The 27,895-nt window shown below is 41.0% G+C and overlaps 1 protein-coding gene across 4 annotated transcripts in view; it reads right to left on the minus strand.

Moving 5' to 3' along the window:
• Positions 1–254: 254 nt before the first annotated feature.
• VSNL1 (visinin like 1) overlaps positions 255–27,895 on the minus strand; it is a 74,423-nt gene continuing 46,782 nt past the window's right edge. For all 4 annotated transcript variants that reach the window (XM_042862211.1, XM_042862212.1, XM_042862213.1 and 1 more), the window contains exons 3-4: positions 1,587–1,802; positions 255–653 (exon numbers count right to left, since the gene is read on the minus strand). In XM_042862211.1, coding sequence (XP_042718145.1) covers positions 456–653; positions 1,587–1,802 — 414 coding nt within the window. In that variant the 3' untranslated portion in view covers positions 255–455. The remainder of the gene's footprint in view (positions 654–1,586; positions 1,803–27,895) is intronic.

The raw sequence follows: 27,895 nt of genomic DNA on the forward strand, positions 1-27,895 counted from the left end.
GTGGATCAGACTCAAGAACTGAGGAACTCTTCCCTCTGTCTGTCCAATACTACTTTACAGCAGAATGGTGGCGTGGTTTATAATAAACAATTAACATTACCATGGGAATTCAGTGTCACTAACATTACTCAGTCTAGGAGACACAGAGCTAGCATCAGTAAAACATGAACAATAAATAATATAATTCACTGCAGCACAGGACTGCTGCACAGGCTTCAGAGGAATAGGGTTGGTATGAAATGACATTGCACACATCACGTTGTGGCAGTTTATTTTTATAATATATACTTTTAAAATTCTTTAGCAAATGACATTCTCATGCACACAAGTGTTTCAAACACAAGAAGCAAGTCCATTTATAGGTAGTCCAAGCAAATTTCTGTGTGTGTGGAGATAGCTGCAAACTGAATGGAACATTAAACTTCTGTGCAGTCTATGATGCATTATACACAAGCTCATTTTTGAATGTCACACTGCAGGAGTAATACAATGGAAGGATCACTCTTTGCAGCTTCTTTGAATTCATCCAGTGTGATCTGGTCATCTTTGTTCTTATCCATCTTACTGAAGATCTTGTCTACCCGCTGCTCAGGCGTCAGGCCATCTTCATTCATCTTCATCATTATCACAGTGCCTACCATTTTGTAGATGGCCTTTGGAAAGAAACCAAATAGAAAAGTCAATATAAGGGTTAGCTTGATTTTATTGTACTTTATTCATTTATTTTTTTTAATGTGTTCAAATTCCAGAATGATGTTCTAACAGTAAAGTGATTGCCAGCTTCCCCGAGCATTTTTCTTTTTCATGCAATCTGAAATCTGTTCACTGAAAACAGATTTACTTTCTTCTTCAGGTGTAGGCTTCTTTCAGCAGTTGCATTTTGCATGCTGGAGTAAATTTCTTTGGTTTTACAGCACCAAACTGTTGTAACCTATTCTCTGGTGAACGGTTTGTTTGGTTTTCAGTGATTCCCTTGAGAAATTCCATGGAAATGATGAATAAACAGTTTTAGAAGTCATCTCCTTTGAAAAGCTTGCCGTGTGTACTCATGAGCAAAGCCTGGAAGTAACCACTGTGGCTAGGAGCTGGCAGAGACTGGGGAAGTAAGCTTTATACTTCTCCTTATATACAACAGTTGTCTTCAATCTTTATTCTGTTAGTGAAAGCCTGCTTAGAACTGCGTGCTGTTATCTCTGTACATTTCTGCAATAACTTAACCTCCATTAAGATTTCAGTCACTCAGGCAGAAACCTTAGCAGTAATTTCGTGCACGCCTGGTGGTTTTGCAATGGGCTTTGCAAATCCTTTGCTATGCTGTTTTTGTGTTGAATCCATTCATTGGCAAACAAACGTACCTCTTGATATTTAAAAGCCCATGTGCACATATGTACTTACAGCAACTCTCAACGATTACATGTCCATTAAAATCAGTGTGTTTAAATCACTTACTGTGTGTGTCAGTATCAGATAAATGTATATAATGTGCTTTTTTAATGATAGAGCCCACGGCCTCGTGTGTTTAAAATCTAGAAGATTTTGTGAATCATGTTCAGATGTGTTCTTTTTGAGTGCCACACTGTTCTCACCTCTATGATTTCCAGCATTTCCACCCTTGTAATCTTCCCATCACCATCCAGGTCGTACATGTTGAAGGCCCAGTTTAGCTTCTGCTCAAAGCTGCCTCTGGAGGTGATGGACAGTGCACAGATGAACTCTCTGAAGTCGATGGTCCCATCTCCGTTTTTATCAAAGGTTCGGAAGGCGTGCTGGGCAAACTTGGAAGCATCTCCATACGGAAAGAACTGCAAAATAAAATAATAAAATGGTTTCCAGCTTTCAGCCTTGCAAGTTCAACCCAGCGCTCCAAACTCAGTGCCACCATTAGAGGTACGGTATCTGAAAGTGGAGCTGCCTCTGGCAATGGTCCCATTTGCTCCACGTTGCAGTTCATCTCACTGCCTGTGTTCTTCGGGGGAAGCAGCTCCCAGGTTGTAATGAGCTGGGGCTGCTGAACCCTGTTTCATGCAGTAAACTGCAGTGAAAGATGCAGCTTGTGATAGTGCAGTGCTAAGGAGGTGGTGCTCTCAGCACCACAGCCACACTTGTGAGCCAGACTCACTCTCATCTGATCTACGCTGCGTTAGAAGCTATTTCAAATCAGACAGCTGATGCCCAAGCATTTACATTTACAGCTGTTATTATTTACTGCCTTATTCTCTGACTATGAAATACAGCAAGCAAGCTGAATTTTAGTAGTATTTCATTCAGCTTGGCAATAACAGCTCTTAGAAGGCTGCAACCAAGTACATGTGTGGGCTCCTTGTGAAAATTTGTTTCATAAAATAGCCCTCACTGTGAAAAATCAAAACCACGTTCTCTTTTGCTGGTAACCTAATACAAGTAGGTAAGGTGAAAACTGAGATTTTGTTAAAGGATATGGGGCTGCTCATCTTTAATAGCTGCTGTTAGTGATCACCGTAACCGAAAAGTGTTTCAAATGACCGTCACATGTGGGATTTCAGCTGTTCTTTGTGTTTTGAACTTCGTGTTATCACAGAAGAGGTATCAGCAATGCTCATCTCCTTCCCCCGTCCTTTCAGGAATGCAGTCTGGAGGTGCAACCAGAGAGATGGGAACACTGTACCTTTTCCAGTGGCATTTTGTTAAGGTCAGCATTTGCTGCTAAACCAGCTGTTTTCCCATTTGGATTGGTATGGTCAGCATCCAGTCACTGGCTCTTGGCTGCTTCTCCCATCACTGAAATGCAGTGCCAGAACCAAAGAACTGGGTTGCAGTGAAGAAGGTCACCTCTGAAAATGGCTGAGAAGTGGCATTAGGAGGGGTTGGTGGTTGGAGGTGCTGATGGCAATTTCTAAATAGTCATGGGGAAACATCTGAAACATCTCACCCCATTAAAGGAGCATCAGCAAGATGTGTCTCTCATGCCAGTCATACAACATTGATGGCATGTAACAGAGAAAACCATCCTCCTAATTTTTTCATCACGAACAGGGCAGTGAATTTTCTCAGTTGAGAAAGGCCACTGCCTTTCAGGCACTTACAGCCTTATAAGGGAACAAATGGGATTGATGCCTTTTTTTTAAATTATTTTCTCTGTATACTCCCTCTAGGGAGCAAATGCAGTAAAAGGTCCTTTGGGGACTGACAACACTTCTCCAGTCTGTACCTGCTGATCTCTATTATTTTTAGCTCAGAACAACTAAAAAACATTGTCAAAACTTGTTTAGAAACAGCCTTGTAGGCTTCCATGTTAAACTGGTCTTAGCCAAGTGGAAATGGGAGACACAATTCTGGAAGACAAGCACCCATTTTTGGCAGATGGAATACACATAGTTTAGGCTGCCTCATGTGGTACCACTGAATGTCACAAAAACAAGCAAAGGAATGTAATGGGGATTGTCAGAGGCCCACAATGGCTGGGCAGGTCAGTGGGTTCCTCAGCAGCCTTGGAAGCCCCGTGCCCAGGAGATGAATTTACACAATAGGGCAAGCACTCCCTTTCTGCTGCTGCAGTGGTGCTACTGAAAAGTGTACCCCCTCTTTGCACACTGTATCCTGCTTTACCCTTTTCACCCAAAACCAAGGCCAGTTGTGTCTGCCTGGGCTTTCTGCAGCACTCAGTTCTATGAGTGACCAAACACTGATTGTTCGTTTCTTCTTGTCTAGTCCCATCTCTTTCCTGGCCTGATGATTTTCCAAACGAGTTAGGTAACACACTGGTGTGGGACAAAATTGTTATCCATATAGACAACTACTAATTAGGAAATGAAACGGGAAAAGACAGATCTCTTATTTTGCTACTAAATTTTGGAGAAGAAAAATGTCTTGAAGGTTCACTGTTCTGGAAAGCTTCTGGACATCCTTCTTGTACCTGGGATGGTTTCAGAAGGACCACAATACCTAGGACACAGGGTTTGGATTTTGAAATGTGCTCCTGCGTGGGAGCTCCTGTGTTTTGGCTGAACACATATTTTCAGCACTTGTCCACAAAACAGGCTTTCCAAAACAACGCCAGCAGGGGGATGATGTAATGTCCTTACCCTGCTGAAAGGTCTCTGTCTAGATGTGAAACCCTCACATGCACTTCCCTTCTTGCCTGAGACAAACTGAACTTGGGGGAAAATGCCAGCTGCGGATCATTGGAGATCAGGGAGCTGTGAGTTCCCAAATGGGAACAGCTTGCATGAACCAGTGTTAGAAGTTCTCTAATAATCTCTTCTCACTGGGGACAGGTGACAGGATGAGGGGAAATGGCCTGAAATTGCACCGGGGGAAGTTTAGGTTGGATGTCAGGAAAAACTTCCTTACAGAAAGGGTTGTTAAGGACTGGAAGAGGGTCCCCAGGGAAGTGGTTGAGTCACCATTCCAGGATGTGTTTAAGAGCTGTTTGGATGTGGTGCTCAGCGACAATTTAGCAGATTGTTAGGGTAGTACAGTTAGGTTGTGGTTGGACTTGATGATCTTTAAGGTCTCTTCCAACCTGAGTGATTCTATGATTCTAGAGGGATCAGAAAGTACACAACTTTTTTCCTAATCACATCAGTGCCCGAGCATCTTTTTAAGGAGGCAGATTTGGATTCTAAGATTTCCTCCAGTAAGTATTTTAAAATCAACTTGATCTCAGGGAATTTTCACAATTCTCCTTTAATCCCGTCTGTATCATAATGCCAAACACAATACCTACAATTAGCAGTAATCTAATTACCCCAGTGGGGGTTGAATAGTGCCTATGATAACATAAATTTGAAACCATTTCTTTATTTCTACTTCTGTCAACAGTTTTCCCTAAGTTACCATTCTTTGAAATGAATGAAATATTTAATGAACTGAACAATCCAAATGGTGTTACTGAAGACCAGACTCCCCAAGGACGTTTAGATAACCAAGGCAAAGCCCAAAAAAGAATCCAGGCAAGGACGAGTGCAGAGCCATCATCTCCATAGCCATATCTTCCACCAGTCTAAGCTATCCACATGTTTGGTCTATAGATTTCCAAGGTTTTTCCTCACACATCTCATTTCAGCAGACTTTGGACACCTTGTTCCAGAGGCAATTACCAACACCCTGCTACATCAACGTCCTTCTGTGGCACTATCCCCAACTGCCCTTTAAATGAAAAGCATTCAGACAAACTCAGATAACCACTCAGCATTTGAGTCTCAGAGCTTTCCCAGGCAGAGCTTTGCTATACGGATGCAATAAGGAAGAAGAACAGCAGAATTTGACTCCATGAAAGCAGAAGTAATTTTGGAAGTTATGCATGTTTCCATTCACAATTTGATCAAATGTTAAGTGATCTGGATCACAGAAATACAGATGCTCCTGCCCTGTTCTCTGCTCTCAGCCACAGAGCAGCAGACCTCGGCACAGAGGAACACATAAACCACTGGACCACATGCCTTGGAATGGGCTGGGCTGTTTTCTTCATATTTCACTCACTGGAAATCGAGTATTGGATATAATAATTCAATTTCGTTACTGAAACTCCTAGAGATGGAACTGGATCACGTCCCCACACTGTGCTACTGCTGCAATGCTGTAACATGACTGAGAATACCAGAAACAAATTCAAACATGATATTCAGTACCTCTTCTCCATCCTATCCCCTGCTCCTCCTCGCCTTGTATCATCTCTCCATTAGGCAGAGAAATCCTAAGGGAGGCCTAAAAGCTCTCTCAGTGGCCACCCTCAGCTACAGCGCAGATCTCTGTGGGGGAGAAGCAGCGCTGCTTTGATTCAGCCCTGCACAATCCAAAGCAAGTGCTGCACCAGTGGGTCCCATGGGGGATCCACCACAGGTAAAGCCAGAGGAAAACTGGCTGGCTGATTTGGCTCTGTGGGTTAATGATGCATGTGAGAACTGCAGGGAAGAGCAGCAGAGTTTCGTGGAGAACAAAATTATCTTTTCCTAGCTATTTTTACTTTGCCAATAAAGCTGGAAAGAGTAAACATGGCACTCTAATAAACTCGTTCACCATTTGTGAATTGTGTTCCCTCTGCCTTCCAACATGCAAATAGATGAATAAAAATGGTGTGTCAGAATCTGTGGCTTTTTAAATTCAAGTTGTTATTCAAGTTATTCAAGTGTTATTCACGGACACTAGCAGAATCCAAGAAACAGTGACATTTACCTTGTCTGTACGTACTTCTACTGATGGAACAGGCAATGAAGCCACTACATAATCCTGTTTTTCTCTTGTGTTAATGTAGCTGCATTGCTTTAGAAGTCAGATTCATGTTTGTTTTCCTGTTGCTGTTGCCTTTACATAGAGCAAAATATGACCCAATTTCTTTTTCTACCCTCTTCTCCCATTCTGCCTTCCAGAAGTTATTAATTCCCTCTGGCTTGTCATAGACATACCAAAGCATTTCTCATCCAAAGCACGTGAATCCCTGCTATGTAATCAGGACAGAGCCACTTTTCTGTCTCAACTCTAGTGTTTTTATTGTGCTTTATGGATGCAAAAGCTCCAGGGCTGTCACAATCAGGATCTGAGCATGCAGTACCACAACCTGGTAACACAAGTCTGCATGGGTTCGATTAGCCACATTCCTTCCGAGGCCTATATTTAAGCTATTTTCTCAAGTCATCCAAAAATATGAGTCTGACTGTATTCTGCTGAGTATCATGGCACAGAATTACAGTGGATCAATACACATGCATCTGGGCTGCAGCTGAAAGATATGAACTTGAATCTTTCAGCACTGCCACAACTCATTGCTGCAAAGCAGGAATCAGCAAGTTGACTTCTACAGCAAGGCAAATAGAAGAAAATAGAGATAAAACATCAGTTCCAGAGAGTGCAGTCTATAGAAACATGAGAAATGGATCTCAGCAAAGGACACGAGAAGAATGAAATACTGTTAAAATTAAGGAAAGGCTGAGAAAAACTGGACAGCTGAGCTGCAGCACTGAATGTCTGTGATGGATAATCCCAAAGAACACCAAATATCAGAGCCCAAATGACTTTGCAGGTCTCAGTTCCCCTTGTGTACTGCCATGACACATCCCCTGCTCAGACACATGTGGTGAGGATCAGCACAACAGAAGACTGTGACCACTTGAGCTACAGTTCTGATGGGAGCATAGAGCTAGCAAGCACTGGGGAGAACTAACCAATAGTAGACCAATCATCTCATGGCTCTGTACTAATTATGTTTCTGCTTGGTAGCTGTAATACTTTGAACACGTGTGCATCCATAGGCATATGGGGAGGCTTGTAAGCAGCTGTCAGTTCTTCACACAGGAAGAAATATTTAGAAGAGCCAAGGAATACCACTTCTCCCCTTCAGTGGGAAAAGAGTTACATAGGGTGAAGTAGAATCAGAGCAGAGTCTGTATCTTGCTCAGACTTCCACAAACAGGGACTAGCTTGTACATTATTAGTAAGACCTAGGTCACCCTGCCTCTGCAGCCATTGAAGAAATGGACAATTTGAAACATGCGGAGAATAAATATTTGAGAATTCAGGAGCAAATGCGGATCATCAGTACTGGTTCCTGGCAGTTGTCTGCGATACAGGCCAGGCTCAGAGGGCAGAAAACAAGCACAAAACAAAGCCTATGAAAAAGCAAAGACCCACAGTAAAAAAGCAGAGCCAGCATATGCCAAGTGCTGCAGGAAGATGAATGGGAAGTAAGACACTTCCCCTTCTGAAACACATATATGGCAGGGTCTGACTCTCTTTCAGCCTGAAAAATAATCTCTGTATTCACAACTGTGGGGAAATTAGTCACTGACTAGCAGGAATTGAATCGATTTTCAATCCCAGCTTTTCTCTGATTAGATTTGGACAATGAGGAACTTAACTGAACTGTGGTAGTGCTATAGGTCAATACACTAGCACATCAGTTATTACTCGGTGCTAAAGGAAGAAATCTTCAGAGAGAACTGTCGTCAAAACAATTAGTACTGCTGGTCCATAGCAGGGGGAGTAGGGCTGATTAAATGTTATTTCTCTTTGATCTCCCTTAACTGAGCAACAACGCTGGAACACTTTATTTAAGTTTGGCACAGTCTTCCAGTATGCCAAGGTCAGTGATAGCACAGGGCTACGACAATGTCAGGATCCTGCTGCGCTGCAGCTAGGCACCAGGCTAATTACAGCATCCTTTTTCTTGACATTATGTTATATCTCTTTAGGAATCTGGGAACATACCAGATGGAGAATATACTGATCTGGGACATTTCTTTTTATTTTGTTTCCCTCAAAGATCATCTGACTCCTTTTCATTTCTGCAAAAATGCTTTATCTTCCCAGTGAGTTTTGGCTCCAAAGGTTCAGAGTATTAACTTGATTGCTATGCCTGCTGGGCCACGAAGCCCTTAGCACAGATTTCCCAAAAGAACAGGGCTATGGAAGCATCAGTAAGTGCTATTTCCAGCCAGAAAGGGATTTGAATCACGAGTCACTATAGTCTGAGATATCCATCTTATGAATATACAGATGGAGCCGCAGAAAAGATTCTTCTGCCTGAAATATGTCACACACCTTATGTAATACAGCCTCATAAAATTTTTAAAACATTATGGAGTTGTTATAGTGAAGTGCTGCCGAAAGGGAACTACAGAAAGAGAAGGAAAATGACTGTAGATGAGAATGTCAGAGAACTAAGGACTTGAACATCAAAGGGGGCTCAGGTTGTGTAACAGGAAAAGGTTCTTCACCAGAGGGTGCTGGCTATGGAACAGGCTGCTCAGGGCTCACGGCCCCAGGTGCTGGAGTTCAAGAAGTGTCTGGGCAATGCTCTCAGTCGTGTGGTCTGATTTTTGGGTGGTCCTGCATGGATCCAGGAGTTGGACTCAATAGTCCTTATGGGTCCCTTCCAACTCAGGATATTCTATGATTCCACAAGATCTCAGTGAGTGCTGAACTACCAATCTTTTTTCTTAATACTGAGAACAAAACCTGTCAATTCAAGAGGTACAAACAAACTGACTTAGCTTCTAGAGAGAACTAGCAACTCCTTCACAACCACAGCTCACTCCAATGAGCTGGGAACTGCTGGGCTCACATTTCTTTTCCTGCTCATCCAGCCTTTGGGAGAAGGGCAGTCCACAAACCTTTCAGTCCAAGGAAGAAAACTACAACATGAAGTCCAGAGAGACCAAAGGAGTGGAGAAAGATGAAAGCTATATGATACCACAAGCACTTTGCAAGAACTTGCTCTGCTGCAAAAAAGCAGTAAGTATTCAAGGATAGAAAATGGAAAGAGCTGACTGCCCTCAAAACCAGCATGCCCTGATGCTCATAGCTGGGCTAGGAAAGGGAACCCCAGCCTGCACCCCCAGACACACACCTGGAAGACAGCTGGGTCTCAACAGGAACATATATAAAGATTAAATAACTGGATCATCGCCGCAGTCTCCAAGCCAGTCATCGTGGAGCCATGTGCACATAACCCTTATCTTCATCCCTCTGTGCCTAACCGATTCTGGGGGATGGAGTGGACATGGTTATTTTTTGTTTCATATCACAAACTGCAAACCTTTTACAATTCCTAAGGGCTATGCTGAGTTAATGACAGAGTACCTGAGAACCAACATGGGTAAATCCTGACATCTCTTTGCTTGGAGATCATATATCTGTCCCTAAGCTCAGACAAACTGGTAACTGATCAGAGTTGGTCAAAAGATGTACTGCAGAATAAAGTTCCAATGCAGAACAAAAGGGAAAAAGGTTGAGGAAATGGAGAAGACCCCTGGGGTAGGCAGAGAAGGATGGTTGCAATTTTTTGTAGAACACATAGAAGGTAGGTGACAATGATTTGGTATCATCTTCCTTTTGTTCCCTTCTGCCTGTAGGCACATCTTATTGACTTTCATTTTCAGTACTGAATTTGAAAGCAATCCAACAAGTTACAGAGGAACTGTATGAAAATGAAGTTTCTAATCATTTGAAATTGGAAATAGGCCCACATTTCTAAGTTATGCAAGGCCTACCTCAAAGCTTTTATTTTGCAATGAGGCTATGAGCAGACAGGTTTTCAGGCTTCCTTCTGAAAATTTTGTACAGACTTGCATTGGATATTCATCCATCTGCAACCTTTCCAATTATTTACTTACGGAGAATAATAACAAAAGAATACTCAGTACAGTGGGATTTTAAGATTCTAGCTTCTCTGGATAATTTTTTCTTCCATATTTTCTTCCATACCTAGGCTTTCTCTTAAAGTATGAACCTTTCAAATGGTCAATGCCAAGACTTGCAAGCCCAGCAGTATGTAAATACTATGGAATAACAGCATTCTGATGGAAAAGATCAGACATATGTATGAAAGAAAGAGATGTAAAACCACCCACGTGTGCCAAATGGATGTCTGCCTTCATATGGAGATTCCACCTCCCTGGATAGGCTGTTGCTGTGCAATTACTGTCTGTGCTCACAAAGCAATGAATATTAGCAATACCCAGTGCTAAAATTTTTCTGAAGATTTCTCCTTTTTAGGTTATTGGTCAGCTAAAGCAGACATTATCATCCTGCAGAACAGAGCTTTCCCCTACTTTCAACCCTCTTATTCCAAAAAACTCTTGGGGAATGCAGGCTTCTACAAAATTAATTTAAATTAATAAGATGTTTGGTGGGGGAAAGGTGAGAAGTAGGCATCTCTTGCATCTGCCTGCTGGAATAATGCAGTGAAATTCTTGAATAACTTCAATTCTTCAGCACATGGAACCTTTGAAAAGCAGCTGAAGGTCCTTTTTGCCATCAGAAGGCCATCGTCATGCATGTCCTGCTCTGAAGGAAAAAGCAACAATGGGGAGAGCAGCCTCTTCTGTCAGAGATGTACCAGCCAGTTAGGAGTTTACCCAGCACTTGGTTCCTTTAAGATCTTACAGTTCATATACTCACTCTGTATGTGACTTACTACTAGAATGCAATAAGACCTGCCAAAATCGGCCATACAAAAGCATAGCATAAAGTAAATTCTAAAAAGTGCAGAGAAAAAGTGACTTTTAAATTTAAAATGATCTTTATCTAAAAAGGCGAAGAAAACTCTATTAAAAAAAGATGCATCATTATGCATTTTTAAAGAACTCTGCTATTGGTGCTCATTTTTAATCACCAAAGTCTCCCATTTCATGCACTATCTGACATGATCATAATGACTAAAGTTTCAATAACAAAATTATGAGTCAGCTGAAAAGAATACAATAAAGGTAGATAAGCACTATGCTTTTCTAACATTGATTCCTTGCTGCTTTCTTTTTCACACAAGCTTAGTGTAGTGGCATCTTCTCCTTTGGATTACATTACACTCTCTGCACCAGACAAACTGAAGGTATCCATACCACTTACACTCTGCACAAAATGCACAAATGTACAGCTGATGCCTTCACTGTTGTGCTGAATGCAATCCTGGTTCCAAATCAGTTCCATTTGAATTTTTCCCCTCAGCAACAAAAAACCTCTAAAACCTCAAAATCCAACTAAGCCCACCTGTAAGAAGCAAAATCAAAGTCTATTTATACACAGTGAAGAATATCTGGAGGGATGCATCAAAATCAGTGTTCTCCATTAATAAACATTACCTCAAAAATACACTCAAAATGTACAGTGATGCCATCTGAACTGCCCAGCAGTATAATTATGATAACCAGCTCACCCTAAGGATGAACTATTGCTTTTCCACATTGAGTAATGAATGTGAGTAATAGAATTTTCCCCTAAGTAAGTATTCTGTTAAACGTTAAATAAATCAGTTTGTAGGCTCTCATGAATAAACAGTAACAGCTACTCAGTCCTTAGCAAGCAGGCAGTACAATAACAAGAACAGTAGATTAAAAAGTGTTCAGTATAGGAGTGAGAATTCCGAGGAAGATAAGTCATACCTGCCTTTGGATAAGTTAGCTCTCTTATCTTACGAGAGCAGCAGATCACAGAATCATAGCATTATTAAAGCTGGAAAAGACCACTAAGATCATCTAGCCCAACCACCAACCCATCACCACCATGCCCACTGAACCATGTCCCTCAGTGCCACATCTACCCTCATCTTGAACGCCTCCGGGGAAAATCTCACCACCTTTAATATTTTTGTATCTTAGAGTCGATAATGATGAATAAAAAGCCCTACACACATTAATAGTAGAGCAGTAAACTGTGTAATCATGAACAAACTCTACACTACCAACGGTTTTCCAGAAGGATGCTGGTTTATACTTGCCAGGAAGGATCCTCCCAGGACTGTTCCTGGTGATGCCAATTGCAAAAATGTACTTTGTAGGTTTGCTGCTGGGAGATACATCCCAGTTCCTGACATTTCCAAGTTCATTCATACCTCCTCTATGACCTGGCTGCATATAATGGTCTCTAGAGATTAATTATTTATAGAGGAACACTAATGTAGTATATTTCACACATATTTGATAGAGTCACATTTCATGTCAGATGTAATCAAGGATGAAAAATAATGAGCCAGATCTTGTAAAATGTTAAATGTTCAAACAAAGGCAACAACAAAAATTACAACAAAAGAAGATTAGAACGAACCAAGAAAGCATCATCTTGATTGGCTGCTATTTACACAGAATTAACAGGTAGGCATATTCATGCTCAAGCATGAGCACTTCTCTTTGTCCTCTATTGCATTCCTTTCTCAACACACTCCTGGCTTAAAGGGTCTTTTTGATGGCCAAAGGATTTTCAAGCCTCAAAACATTATAAATCATCTGCTAGAGGCATTCGATGAACAACCACTCTGTTAAGGCAGCTGTCTGTAGAATGCATCTCCACGTGGCATCTGATTTAAAATGTATGACAGGGTTGGCATTTAGTACGTTTTAGTGTTCATGCTCTCATAAAAATAGGGCAAAGCCCCCCTTCTCGTAGCATGAGATTTTTATGGAGAGGTGACAGCATTTTTATAACTAAGCTTGCAACCAGATTTCCTTGTAAAGGAATCTCAGAATTCTTTACTCGGTGACAGCTACATACCTAGGAGTGATAATACTACCCAGGCAAAGGCCTTCAACAAACCAGCCAGGGAATTCAGCCTCCGAGGAAGTAACAAGTATTTGCTGAACAAAAAACAATGAATATATATATACATACATATATATAGTCCCTGCTGAACAATAGGAGAGAAGAAATTTGAAATGTGCCTCAGACAGGGCATATCTCAATAAAAAAAAATAGCCTACTGGAGCTTATAGACTCCAGGGCTTCTTACTGCTGCCAAAATACAGTCTGGATAGACCCAAGTCTTCCAGGCTCAAAAAGAAAACTATCTGCATTCTACCTAAATAGAGTTCTGCTGGTAGAGAAAAGTCTCAAACTTAAGCATTTCCACCTGCTGCCGAGGGATCTAAGCATCAATAGTTCTTCCATCCCCACTCTCCATCCTAAATAATGGTTGGGTCTGGCTTCTCCTATTGACCAGACTTTTGATTGTGGACAGTCCTGGTGTCTAATTGGAATGACAGCATCACCTGTGCTACCTCTATTCTGGCAGCACTGTTTATTGAAATGAAATGTTTTTGTGAGCCAGTGTAGTTAAACAGTCTGCCACATGTAGTTGAGCAGTCAGTCTGACAAACACCGATGCAGAGTTCATTGCTTCACTCTTCTTTATCAGTGGCAAGAGATGCTGTGTCTTGCTGGGTGACACGTTCCACGACAGATACACAACAGCAGGCATGACATGCATCCCATTCTGCTGAGCACATTGTGACTTCTTCCATTATGAAGAATTGCATGATATCCCAAATACATGACTAGCCTAGGAAAGAACAACATTTTAATTCTCATCTGAAATATGAAGTGTTGTTCTCCCCCTCCTGTCTTTAACTGATGACATACCTATAACCTTTCTGGATCTACTAATGAAAAATTTATGATTTTTTCCCAGTAAAATTCATAAATATCTGCAACAAACCATTCTAACCACTGATGCAAAATGACACTGAGAGACAGCAGTAGTGTGGTACTGAAGCCCGAACGCGATGTAAATTTGAGGTCACAAGATCATGTGTTTGAGACCTGTCACAAAGCTGAAATATAACCTAAGCTGTCACAGAGATGCAGTGGCAGTATTGTTTAGCATGCTGATGAAGTTCCCAAAATCCAGAGTGACTGCAGAGCCAAGGGAAAGAAGCTGGGCTTTTTTTCTCTAACCCCGAGCACACTAATAAGAGAGATTTGGTGCTGTTGTCCTATAAGCGCGCTCCCCGAGATGTCAGTCTGAAGCAACAACTGACCTACACTGTATTTATAAAGCATGGCATAACACATTGACTTCTGAACTGAAATGTATCCTTGGATATTTCTATTGCTGCAGCTGGCTGTGTTTTCACAAGAGGGCCACATACAGTTTCTAGCCACAGCAACCTGTGTTGTGCTTCTCCTTTGACAGATATGAAGTTCCCATTGCCTCCAGAGAGGTAACAATCTGTAGATATAGCTAACTATACTGATTCATGAGCTGTGTGGTTAATAACAGGCTTTCAGTTTTAAAAAGAGCTGCTTTCACACCTACAGAGATCTGAGTGATCCCAAAGGGATTTGCTAGCATCAGCCTAACCCCACAACCAACCCGCAATGGGTGGACACCAGAGTACCAGCAAAGCAAGACCATAGAAGGTACAAACTGACAAGATTATACATAAACAAGCCACCTATCAACTCTGCCACTTTTTATACCTTGCCTATCACTTCATTACTTCTTGGGTCCATTTGTATGGGACTTTTGACTGGGGAGCAACTCACATTTGAAGACTGAGTCCCCACTGAAGCACAGCAAGATGTAGATGTACAGGGCACACTGAAGGCTAAGTCAGAATCAACCTATACATGTACAACGTGTCCAGTGCTGACACCAAAAGTCCAAAGCTTGATGGAAATTATACAATATGTTCACATTAGGAGGTGAAAATTTAACTGCTGTTTATACTGAGAGGTGTGAAAGGACATAACTCCCCAGGAGGATTCCCAAATCCAAACACAACTATGAGAACCTTTTTTTTTTTTCTTCAATTTTGGGTATTTGCAAGAATTAGCATGGCTGAATCCTCCACAGCTCTCGAGCCAGTAAGCAGTGCAGTACTGAAGTACTGAGAGGGAAAGTCAATTTCTGGCTCTCTGAAAAGCCCAGGAATTACAGTTTCCATGTAAAGCAGGTGAGATCTTGGTTTCTAAATACCTTGGATCACAAATCAGATCTTCTTCCAAATTCTCCATGGAAAGGTTGGAATTTGTTTTTAGGCAACAGGAACAACAGCCAAAGCCAACCGATGAGCCAAGGTGAGGCTTTTATGTCTGAGTTAAGTTTCCAAGCAAGTCCTGGCCGTTTCCTTCAAGTTAGTCACCCTCTTTGGAATACTGCAACACTCATTTTTACAGTGCATTTTTAAGGTCAGGCTTACAGGTTTACTGAAAGACTGTCCACAGCTGTGGCGAATATGAAGCTCAATGTCTGATAAAACCCAGGTAGGATCCAAATGAGCTTTGGGGAGCTGGAGAGCTCTGGGGCACAGCAAGACATTTGAAAGTAGATCCCCCATTCTTGCAGAGAGATCCTGTAGGCCTGTCCTCCTCCCTCCACCTGGAGAGCGGATCCCAAAAGGCAGGGACTGCTCTACCTCCAGATTCCCCTTCCACTACATCTCTTTTCAGTTTAACTTGAAAAGATAAAAGCAATTTAATCTTTCTTGCCTTCTACTTGAAGGTTTTGTTCTAAATGTATTTTGACAGCAGAAATAAAGACAAAGTTTTAATAGAACTAACTGAACCACAGACTGAATTATGTATTTCCATTTCAGGACAGAATCTCACTCCTAATAACATCATTCTCCTTCCAAAAGCATGCATGACAGAATTCAAAACATTTCTCTGTTCTATAATGGTGTTTTATATCTGCCAGTAGCTAGGCAGCACACACAGCAAAATGATTTCTCCCCCACACGTGTGCATGCCATGCGTCTCTCTTGCTTTATCCAGGAGTTGGGGTGGGACCATCCGAACTGCTGAACCAGTCTGACTGGAAAATGTGTGCGATAGCGGATTAAAATGAAGACTGAACTCTGGCAGCATCCCTGCATTGGAGCCCTGCCTAGAACCTTCATTTCTTCATATTCTGTGTTCTCTGGAAGCATAGAGCAGCTGCAGCTTTTTCTGTAGGACCACCACTTCAACAATCTTCCCCCAAAAAGGAAGCACACAACAAATGTCTAAGCTCGGGACATGGTAATTTTCCAACACCTGATCTTATTTGCTTCCCATCTCACAGAAATGAGTGAAATCAGCTTACTAAACTGGGGTTAAATCCCAAATACATGCCTTGCTCACAGAAGCTTCATTCTTAATCAAACACCCACTGAAGGCAACAAGTGTTACTCATTTTATTTTGTGACTACATGGAAGGCAATTGAAAGAATTTACATCAGCTACTCAACATACACTGTACTGACCAACCACTGGATTATTAGTAGTGACCTAGATACAAAAATCTTTGATCTTCTTACTCCTGGGTTATTATCCAGTTTCTAGATCTCCTAAGGTCAATGAGAGTGAACAAAAATGAGGATGGATGAAAAATCTGTGCAATACCAGCAAGAAAACCACAGCATATCGATCCCCAAACACCTCAGTGAACAGAGCACATAGACAACAGCAAGCGCGATTAACAGGACCAAGACAGAAAACAGCACTACATTTCAAAGAACTCTAGGAGTGAATAGCTTGAGGTAATGAGATATGAAGTCTTTCACATGCAGGTCACCAGTTTTAATCCAGCTCTGGTTCTAACAAACGCTGGTCATTAATATCTGACAGCTGTCTTGCAGTGATGGAAAATGAGACAGTGGCCCTGCTTTAATTGCTAGTAGTATCTGCAAAATAAAACTTATCAACAGAACTGGTAGTGCTGTTAATATCTAGACAGGAAGGTCGAGGACTGACTGGGCACTGGGAGAGGACCTCGAGCCACTTGCCAAAAAGCTTCGTTTTCTGTTAGTGTCAAGTTGAGATATCTCAAGGGCAATAAATCTTAACGAGGGAACAGAGGATAAAGAAAGAAAAAAAATGGGTTGAAGAGAGCTGTGGAAACCCTACTGCCCTGAACCCAAGCTGGTTCTCCCACTAACATGGTAGAGCAAGACCTGCTTACACTGCCCACAGCTTCTCCCTGGTATTTCCAAACAGAAGCCTGTCCCAGCAGATGAGAGGGCAGACAGACTGAGCCATGGAGTGGTGGAAGGAAGGCAGAGAGCAGACGAAAGCAGTGAGTAAGACATTGAGAGGAAAGGAGTGAGAAATGGACGGAGGATGCAGTTCGTATTCGCACAGTCAGAATCATGGGCCAGAGAATCATAAGAAGGCTGGGCTGGAAGGGAATCTAAAGATACTCTATTCTCAAAAATTATGAACAAGAAAACTCCTTACCGCTGCTTTCTTAAGGCCTTTTCTTTAAAATAAGGGACAGGCTTGAATTTCCAAAGCCTAGGTAAGCTACCTAGCGTTCACATTAGAAAATGAAAAAGATTATTCTATAGCTTATAGAACAGATCCTCCCACTTTGCCCTAATAATAGTGCCATTATTGTTTGGAAGAGATTTAGCTTACTTTATCTGCCCTGAAATCACATATCCTGACACCTGCCCTTAAAATAGGCAGCTGCTCAAAACAGGTGGGATCAGCTCTCCTCTCAGAAGGAGGCTACTGAAGGTGCTCAGTAGGTAACCTGTTCAGACTCCAGCAGTGCAAAAGCTAGGTGAGTTGAACACCGCCTTTTGTAGCCAGAGTGGCTCCTCAAGCATTGCACAGATATTCTGCAAATGAGTCGTGATTTAATTTTTAATCAATTTTTTAAACTTCTCCACTTACTTTTGGACACACAGGACTCACACGTCCAAGTATTTTTGTACTCGGTGTTACCTGATAAAAATAGGGCACTTTGCTATTGTATTTTGTAGTTGCCCAAGGTCTGCGCTCGTCATTCTAACAGCCGCTCCAGCTGGTAGTCAGGGACAGACTTACCAACAAGTTTTGTTGTCTTTTTCTCTTTGAATACCTTCATTAAGAAGACAAAGAAATATACTGAAATGGAGCAGGTCCAGGTGAGAATTTTCCCAATTTGCTGGTTAATCCGAGTACTTTTCCTCCAGCTCTGCGGTAACCACTAGATGGTGATGGTGTATCCCACACTGACACCTCTCGCTTGCCTTTCTCAGCAAGAGTGAGGAAGGAGAAACATTTCGGCACACGGCACAGACCCACACTGTGATTTGAGTCACACAGCCCAGATCTGCCCCACACCAGTGCCAACTGCCTGAATGTGCTACAGGCTTTTCTGCCACAAAAGTTGCATAATAAAAAAGGTTAATGCTTTGGAAAAATGTCATGCCTGGTGTGATACAATTGACTCTGCAGGACTTTTACAAAAACAAAAATGAGGAATTTGTGAGTTTCTCTAGACTTCAGTTAAAGTAATCACATTCTATCACATCATGCTGCATCAGCCTCTGTTGAATCGAGCTCAGTAATTGGCAGCGGAAATTTCTGCTCTCTCTCCCATGGAATTTACGTGTTCTGCTGCTCTTCCTTCAAGCAATGTAATTAAAAGAACCTGCTTAGCATAATTAATTTGCAAACAGGTTGGATGAAATGGGACTGTATCCCAAAAGCTTTTTCAGCTTTAAGTGAAACTACTTCAAGCCTCTCTTGTGTGTCAACTTCTTCCATTTTGCATTTTAAAAGCTCTTCACTTTAAAAGATGCTGCAATTAGTAGCCCAGTTCTGAGTGGTGCTGCTGATGTAGAGCCAGATTATATAGCTCATCCTGCACACTGCATCCCCTGGAATGCCCAGCCTCAGAGCAGTGGGAAGCTGCACGGTCAAGTGCTCTTCTACATGAGGGCTTTCTGCTAAAATCAACGTATCGTCCTCAAAAATCCTCATCTTAAACAACAACACAGCATTTTAGACACGAAGGTGAATACTGCAGTAAGTCCTGCATAAAGAGAGAATATCGAGAGAACTCCTTTCCATCAGCAACAGCTGGGACTGCAGTTCCTGCATGGCCATGGAGGCTGGCCCTCAGCAACAACCCTCTACCCTAAACAGGGGATCCAGTCTACCCAATGCAGCATCTACATCAAGCCTCTCCTTAATTTTATTGATTTTTTTTTTACTGAGAACCTGTCCTCTTACATCTGCAATGCAGATTGCAGTTTTCTTGAGCTCTCTCCCATTACAAAATGCATTTCCAAGTAAGTGATAATAAATTGTTCATTTATGACATTAACAGCTTAGCTCTAGAGACTTTTAATTTCAGTACAATCATTGCTGTATAATAACAGCAGGCAATTGGAAAGCCCTACCCCCAAACCTCATTCAAAGCTGATCATCCCAGATTAGAAAGAAAGAAGATTATTTTAATGATCTAACTTGAGAAAAGATCACTTGGGTAGTTTTACAAAGAGGAAAGTACATCTATGACATGATCCTGATGGACAAGTGATGCACATCACGATATTTTGCACTGAATCTTTCAACCATGAATTTGCATGGGGACAAAGAGGGCAAGGGATAGGGATTATTTCTTACTAAGATGGGTGCATTGCAGTGAAGCATCTATTAAATTCAGCCATAATGCAAACAGAAGTTACTTTGCGATGTCGTGTTTTCTACTTATTATATGATCTTGCCTGCTAATATTATTTCTAATTATGATCTGGTTGCATTGATTTTATAAATAGTTCTTTTCTAATGCAAGCTCTACAGTAATCAGGTAGCAAACTGGTGATACTTCCCCAATTATCAGCAATAGGGAACATTTGGGAGTGAAGCTACAAGATTCCACCTGTTGGAAGAAATGACCAATGCTATATGATAGAAATGAGCAATACTGTATGATGCTGTCTGAGGCACTAAACTGGTCATTCCTGAAAAATCCAACAAATCTAAAATGCTTCTAAAATGGGGGCATTTGAGCAAATGTAGTTATTAAGAAGAGCTATTATTTTATTAATGAAGTCCTATTCCACACCACTAACACTTCACATCACTGGTGCGTTAAGGATACATACATCACAACAGATAAGAATTAAATAGCTTATTAAGCTCTTTAACAACTGAGTTTAAATATTAAGAACAATATTGAATGCAACATCAAATGCATTAAACAAGGAATAGATAACTTCAAGGGCAGCAGACCTGGGGAAATTCTGTTGCTTTCTGTATCTGACAAGAGTGCCCATGACATTTCTTTGACATGTAAGACGGTGTCTTTCCTGCATGAGGGTATTCACAGGTGTGAATCTTTGTTATGTAAAACTTGTAGGATTTTTTTTTTGCATGGAGGCTTTTATTCCTCTGTCCGAACGGCATGAATCATGGACACAGAATCAAAACTTATTAGGGGATATCAGAAAGACAGTTCCAAACATGCACACAGCTCAATCACATCATCTTTATTTCCTTTAGTAAGCTGACAGCAAATATTGTCCAGACAGACACAAAATGACAGACTAAGCAGGACCTAGCAGTGACCTCAGCCAGAAGCTCTGACAGAGGACAGAGCAGAGGACAGAGAGAGTCTGACAAGGACACACTAAAATCAAGAGTCAAAGCATCTTAGCGGGAGTTGGGAAACTAAGTTTAAATCCATTTGAGTAAGATTACATCCAAAACCCAGAAATATTTTAGGTGCTACACTCTAAAGGTGGCAGGCACACAACTTTCATGAAAAGGCTGGGATGTGCTTTGGTGTCTTGCTCCAGGAATCTGGAATAGAGGCACACAGCCATCTTCAGATCAGCTCTTGGAATGCACATTTTCTGGAGAGCAGACCCTAGCCTACAACTCCCTCTGTGGTGTTTCTCCCTGGAGAAGCAGCTCTCTCCTGTGACTGTTGTCTCAACTGTCTCAGCTGTGCCTACCCCAGAAGTAGGTACATACAGTTTGTGTGAATCAAAAAAAGAAAAATTATTTCATGTTGAATTGTCCAGGTTGGTCAGCCCTATCAAATCAAAAAATTCTTTGTTGTTTTTGTGGTTTTTTTTTTAACATTTACAGTATACAACAAGGATGGCCTGTGTGTGTGTTATATGCATGAATTCTCTCCAAAAGTACTTTCCTTCTATGCAGACTTTTCTTGGAGCTTTTTGCAAATCAGTCCACTCACAAATAACTCGCAGCATTTCCTTGGGAGTGCTTCAAGTACGTCAGGTAGAATGTTAGCACCCAGATTTCACTTCTGAAGCCAGAACATAAGACAGAGATGTTTAAGACACAGACCCTGGCACTGAACCACACATCCCAGATCCTTCTTTCTTGGTCAGAACAGATGAGGTATGATGTTCTCACAAGCTGGGAAAAGAGCACAGAGAGCAAACACACTGTAGGAAGGGGGTCCCTAGCTTGTAAAAAGCACAGCCACGGCTTGCCATCCAGAACAGCCACTGCTCACACCCTGCGTATAGATTACACACAGCACACATGGAGCCCTCCACAAGCAGCAGAAAGCCAAACAACAGCCAGACGTTCCCGATTGCACATCACAAGGTAGCTCACTGACATCAGCAACCCTTCTTGGTGGCAAAGTGCTTTTATCTACAAAAGGAAGATGTCGTTTGTGGCAATGAGAGAAAGGCATGTCCTTAACAAGCTAAAACACTGCTTCACAAGACCAGCCTGTGATTTATTTCTTCTCAGTTTAGCGAAGGATGGTTGTCCAGAAGAATTAAGGATTGTTTTAACAACTGAAACCGTCACAGTTTTTGGACTTGTTCCTGCTGTCTGTCCATTACAAGAACTGTACATCTGACTATGACTTTCCCTTCTGTTCTGAATAGACTGATCCTATTTTATTTGTAAGTGAAACAGCACTGTTTCTTATCTTTCAACACACAACAGTATTTTGTAAGGACGCTTTGGGAAGGCAGTTTGAAGAGAGATGAAACAAAGGCTATCCGCTTTTTCTGGATGAGCTCTGTCGTTCCAGCTTCAAGAGCTTCTGGTTCAGGAGTAATAACATAATCTTGTCCCCCTGGGAGTCCCAGCTGGGATCACTGCAGGCACAGCTGCCAGCACAACCGTGAACAAACGCGACCTCCCTCTGATCCCAAATCAGTGAAAGTAAGGAATCACTCATCTAGTTAACCTGGCAAACAGGGACATGGTTCCCTCGTGCTCCTATTTAACTGGGCTACTGAATAGAATGATAAATGCTTGCCTTGACTGGTGTCATCAAAGTGCAGTTGTTGTTATTTTATTTTGGTTTTGTTTCACTTAGAAGCATTTTACTTGTGATCCAGAATGCTATTTAGTCTTTATCTTGCTTTTCAAGTGCTCCCCAGGTACATTTGCTCAAATTGTTTCAGTGAAGTTAAAACACATGGGCCCAGGTGAGAGCTCACTTTAATGGAAGTCCTGGCATGAGAAATAATCAAATTATCTGAAGGTTAACTTTTCTTCCCATGGCTTTCCTCCATTGGTGCCAATGAGAAAATCTTTTTATTCCAAATGCTTTAGGTTGGCACCTTCAGGCACTGCTGTTCAAGAAGTAACTAGATCCCTCTTATGAATCATAATACATATGAGAAAAAGAAAGATAACCATGCTCCTTGAGATAGAAATTACTCCTCTGAGAACAGCGGTAGGATTTTTAAATGAGATGATAGCCATTGCTTCTCATTACAGCTTTAGGTGTAACCAGAAGAAAAGACAGTTAAGGCTAAGAATACACTGCCCTTTAAAACAGCATTAGCATTTTACAGTCAACAAAAGTAATAAAGCGCAGTGAGACATAGGAATCCAGAAAATCCAGTTAAAGGCCCAGCATGGATATAAAAGGGAGCAATTCCAAAGGCTGGCGTTGTTCAAGGGAGACTTGTTTCCTTAGAGTCCTCTGTAGTCAACAGTGTGTGAAGCATTTCACGTAGGGTCAGATTAGAGAATTTACAAGAGGTGACCCTAAAGAAATCCAGGTAACACTCATTTCCCATTTAGACAGCAATTTTGTTGGAAGGCTTTCAAAGACCAGTGAATGACCTCCATCCAATTACCTTCACACACATGCCCACCTACCCCTCAGAGAACTCTCAGATATGAGGAAGGAATGCACTGTGTTGCCTTTTGCCCAGCAGACCCTAAATACGTGAATCCCAGTGGATGATTTGCAGACCCCATACAAATGATGCTGCCAAAATACAGCTAAAGGAGACATAGCTACTGCGATGCTGAAGAAAGAATCTGAGTTCAGTTAGAAAGAACCACTGATTTAATCTGATTTCTTGTAGGTCATTTTTCCATGACACTTACCAAATCTCCTTTTAAAAAGGACAGCGCAGTTCTGTAACAATAAGATAAACTGGTCCTGAATTTTCTGAATCATGTTAGAAATCTAGTTATTTCCTCCTTGTTTTCCACTGCCATAAATGTGTATCTTTTTGCACAATATTCTGTTTCACTGCTTTTCAGCACCTAAATGTTTTGCCCCAATTGTCACAACAGTTTTGTTGCCTTGTTTCAACAGTGTTGTTAGTAAAACTGTGCGCCAAAGTACAAGCAGTGTGTGAAACTTGCTTTGCTCCCCAGAACTCCAGCATTAAGGGATCATGTTTACACATTTCCACACAAATACAAGGAGCTAAAGAAGGTACTAGGAATTTATTGCATAAACTGTCTGTCTAAAGTGACATTTTATTACGTTATATTCTCATCAGACTGTGTGTTGTAAAGTGCGTAAAAAAGAAACCGTTTTGTAGAAAACTTCTCTTAAATGCTCTAATAAAGACAGTAACTTCTTACTTGGCCTTCAAACGGAGTGTTTTCAAGAATTATAAAATGGCTTCAAAAGCAGAGAATAACCTGCAGCCTTTGTGGAACCTCTTTCTACATTATACCAAGTAGAAATTGTCTGTAAAATCATTCCATCCTGTCCTACTCATCATATCAACAGGGACACAAATAGAGACCAGCTCTCTCCTCTTCAAGGACTGATGCCACCCAGTTTGGGTGCAAGCAATGTTATGTATGTGTCCTTCCACTATACACCCACAACTTCCTCCTCTTCAAAATATCCTCTCCAAATCTGCCTGTGGCTACCAAAGGCTTGGCAATACTCAGCAGGCTTTTGCATTGTGGATTCTGCAGCTGTTGGCACTGTCCTTCTGTCCATTTTGAGTTTTGTGATCCATTTCCCCTTCTTACTTTTTCCTCCTTAAATCCAACGGTAAGCCCTGCAGAGTAAAGGCCATCTTTATGCTGCATGCAGGCACAGCACCACACATAATGGGTGCATCCTTAGCCTCGCTTATATTATTAACAGCAAAAACATTTCCAACATCCAAACCATGTCTTAGAAACCACCGGCGAAATGTGTCATGCCAAATACAAGATAAAAAAACAGCAGGCCACCATGAGGCCTCCCGTCAGCCTGCTCTCCTCTAGGCTGAACAAACCCAGGAACCACAGCTGCTCCTCACACCTTGCCCTCCAGACCTTTTACCACCTTTGTAGCTGAGTTTCTTTCTTCATTTCTCCATTCTTCTCCTTGCTTCCTGACAGCTAACACTGCACACAGACCCAGAACTTTGTGGTAAGAGCGTCAAAAACAAAACCAACCTGGCAACAGTTTATTTTCAAGAACAGATCATCGAAAAATTCCCATTCACTCTAAATTTTCTCTAACACAACGCGTTACCTTTAATTACATGTTTCTATACTGGAACTCTATTGCTTTTATACCTTTTCCATACCATTTCCACGTATTTCCAAAACCACATACTTCACTCGTTATTTTAAGTGCATTACACTTGTATATTTCTATCCATCCTTTTTACAGATCTGGGATTTAAATCCCAGCTTTGGCAGGTAGCTCAGCCCTGTTGCTTAGCAGCAGCTGAGACACATGTAAATGCAATAATGGAAATTCTCGCCGTTACAAAAGTGGAAAGCTCTTGCCTGCTAAAAGCGGATGTTTATAAATTGGCTGGAAGCAGAGTAAGTGGCAATATTAGATTAGAAAAATTCTTTCCAAACAAAACACAGTCTTGAACACATAGCTGACCAGCCTGACACAACCTAGACAATAGACTGAGGTTAAAAAAAACCAACAAGAGTCAATATTTAATTATGATTGTTTTTATGTATTGACCACTGTAGCACTTTAACCGCCGTACGATTACTACCAAAACAGATCACCTCCCATTTCATTTAGTGGGTGAAAGCCAACTGCAGAACTTTCGCTGCCTTTACAGAACTGTGATTTCGTATTATCTCAATTTATTTCATTAAAACCTACTTTTAAAAACAGCTCTATAGACTCACAGAAATGAAATATCAATTATATCTCATGCTTCCTAATTCTACAACAACAGTGAACCTAATTAGGTTATCAACAATAAGGAACCTAAAATGGCCCCCAGACTGAAAGAAATGAACGAACATGATCCAGGTCAAAGATGAAGGCTTCATGCATGTGCTGGCATGTAGCATCCTGAAGGGTTGTGTCTACCATCATCACTGCATGCGTAAGGCCAAATTCTTTGCATGTGCAGGATACAATTTAGCTTAGAAGGTAACTGCCCAAGTCTAAAAAGTAGGAAACTTGAGTTTCCCTTTATAGTCAGTATAGAATAGTATTTCCACAGAAACAGTACATTCTGCCAAAAATGAATGTCTAAGATGAGATCGATTCTTGTGAGAACTCTCCTTCAGTTGCTCAGTGAAGATACTAGGCTGGTTTTATATACAGCAGATGAAATGAATCATTATTTGGAAATGCCTCTCTCTTTCCATTGACCCCACTGAAGCGTCAATGATAAACTAACCTTCAGATGGCAACTGAAGATTACATCTGTGCAGGAGCTCAAAGACACCGATAAGTGTGACTAAATAAACCACGTCCTGCATTTAAACACACAAGGTCTGAGCTCTGTACTAATCACCTCCTGAAAATTGCCTTAAGCCCATTTCTATCCCTAACCCAAACTAGTTCTTACAGTCTGTAAAGCAGTTATTTTGATATCTAGATCTTGTGCGCTACTCTATCAACCCAGACATAATTACAAACATCATATTCTAGTCTGCAATGCCACATTGCCAGAGCTCCAACTCCTTTTGTTATTTACATGTTGCATATGTACATATTGCACAAGATCGGATTTATTCATGTTTAATTTCTTTCCCAAGCTCTGTTCAGCAGAAATTCACACTGAAATCTTCTTACAGTGAACATTTGATAAAATGTTTTATTTATTCCAATGGAATACCATTTTTTTGTTATTTTTTATCCCTTCTAAATATGATGGTTTGTCAGCTCATCTCACTCATTCTCTATGCATTTCCATCAACTGTGTCTCTGGATCCCATGAGAACACTTTGATTTTGTTGCTAGGCCTAGAAATATGATAATCAACTAATATTTCTGGGTCAAATCCATTGTCACGGTGTCTGCGTCTCCTTAAGAAATACTGATGCAATTAACAGTGATTTGCCCTCCAACTACCAGCAAAAGAGATACAAAATATAGTTTGGATCTCATAGATGTTTTTTAATTGTCCCTCTTTAAGATCTTGATGAAAAACAATCAGTTACACCAAAAAGAAAAAAAAAAAAAAAAAAAAAAAAAAAAAGCAGGAAAAATGCTTAATACTTGTATGGTGTTTTGTATTTTACTGCTGTACAAACATTAACTAATTAAGCCTCACAATACCCAAGTGAGGAATGGAAGGAAGCATTATTATGGCTATATATTATAATTATACTGTCTCATTTAGAATTTCCTGGCTTGTGACTTTTAAAGTAGTTATTATAATTATCATAAAACTAATAAAAATCAGAAACAATCATGTTTTTTGTGGTATGAATCCACACTAAGTCAAACAAATAAATAGCTTACAAATTCTTACGAGCACACTTTTTTGTGTGAAGATCCAATATTAAGCAGGTAAGGCCTTGCCTTGGAAAATTAATGTTTCTGACGGGCAATCCTGAGATCAGCTAGATCACTACTCAGTCTTTTAGGTTGCCATGACTACATGCATACACCAACTACATATCATGCTTAAAGTCCATTTGCCTAAAGAAAAGGTAGTCATTATCAAATGCCATCAAGAGAGGTTTTCCATAATCTCACTGCTTTTTTTCAGAGAGATGGCAATACTTGGTAACAGATTACTTGTCTGCGGAAGTTACTGAGAGAGAAGGAATTTTAAAGCAAAAGATAAAAAGCGATGAACATGTTCCCATCATGCACACACACACACACACAAAAAAAAAAAGAACTGCAAGACCATCTGTTGTTCCTTTCCAGAGTATATCATGTTATAAAAGAAGAAACTGGTAAAATGCAGTCCAAGCCTTGGTCCCACAGAAGGTGTCAGATCTCCCATGGATTTCAACAGGACTAGTGGCTGTTCAATCTGTTCACTTATAACCTAAGGAACAGCTATTTAAAGACAGCAGTGCAGCTACTAACAGAACTATATGTTTATCACAAATGTATAATCTACTATAGGGAACTTCCTGTAGCAGGGGCGTTAGACTAGATGATTCCCAGAGATCCGTTCTAACTGATTCTATGATAGCATTAAATATGGAAATGGATTCTCTAGATAATGTCCCCCTTAACAACACTCCCTTCATCACCTGTCTTAAGGATTAAAACAAGTTTATAAAAACATATGCCATTTTAAACATTCCAATGTCTATAATGAGATTACACTTAGTTTATTCCTTCTCTTTTTGGTTTCCTTTCACTACTCAAATTTGTACTGTTTGACACCACAACTACTTGACTGAAACTACTGCAAAAAAAATTAACAAATAAAATGATAGGAGAGGAGAGGAGAGGAGAGGATAAAGGGAAAGGGAAAGGGAAAGGGAAAGGGAAAGGGAAAGGGAAAGGGAAAGGGAAAGGGAAAGGGAA

The sequence above is a fragment of the Lagopus leucura genome, unplaced genomic scaffold (assembly GCF_019238085.1).
Source record: "Lagopus leucura isolate 7727_CA_CO unplaced genomic scaffold, USGS_WTPT01 Super-Scaffold_73, whole genome shotgun sequence".
Lineage (NCBI taxonomy): Eukaryota > Metazoa > Chordata > Aves > Galliformes > Phasianidae > Lagopus > Lagopus leucura.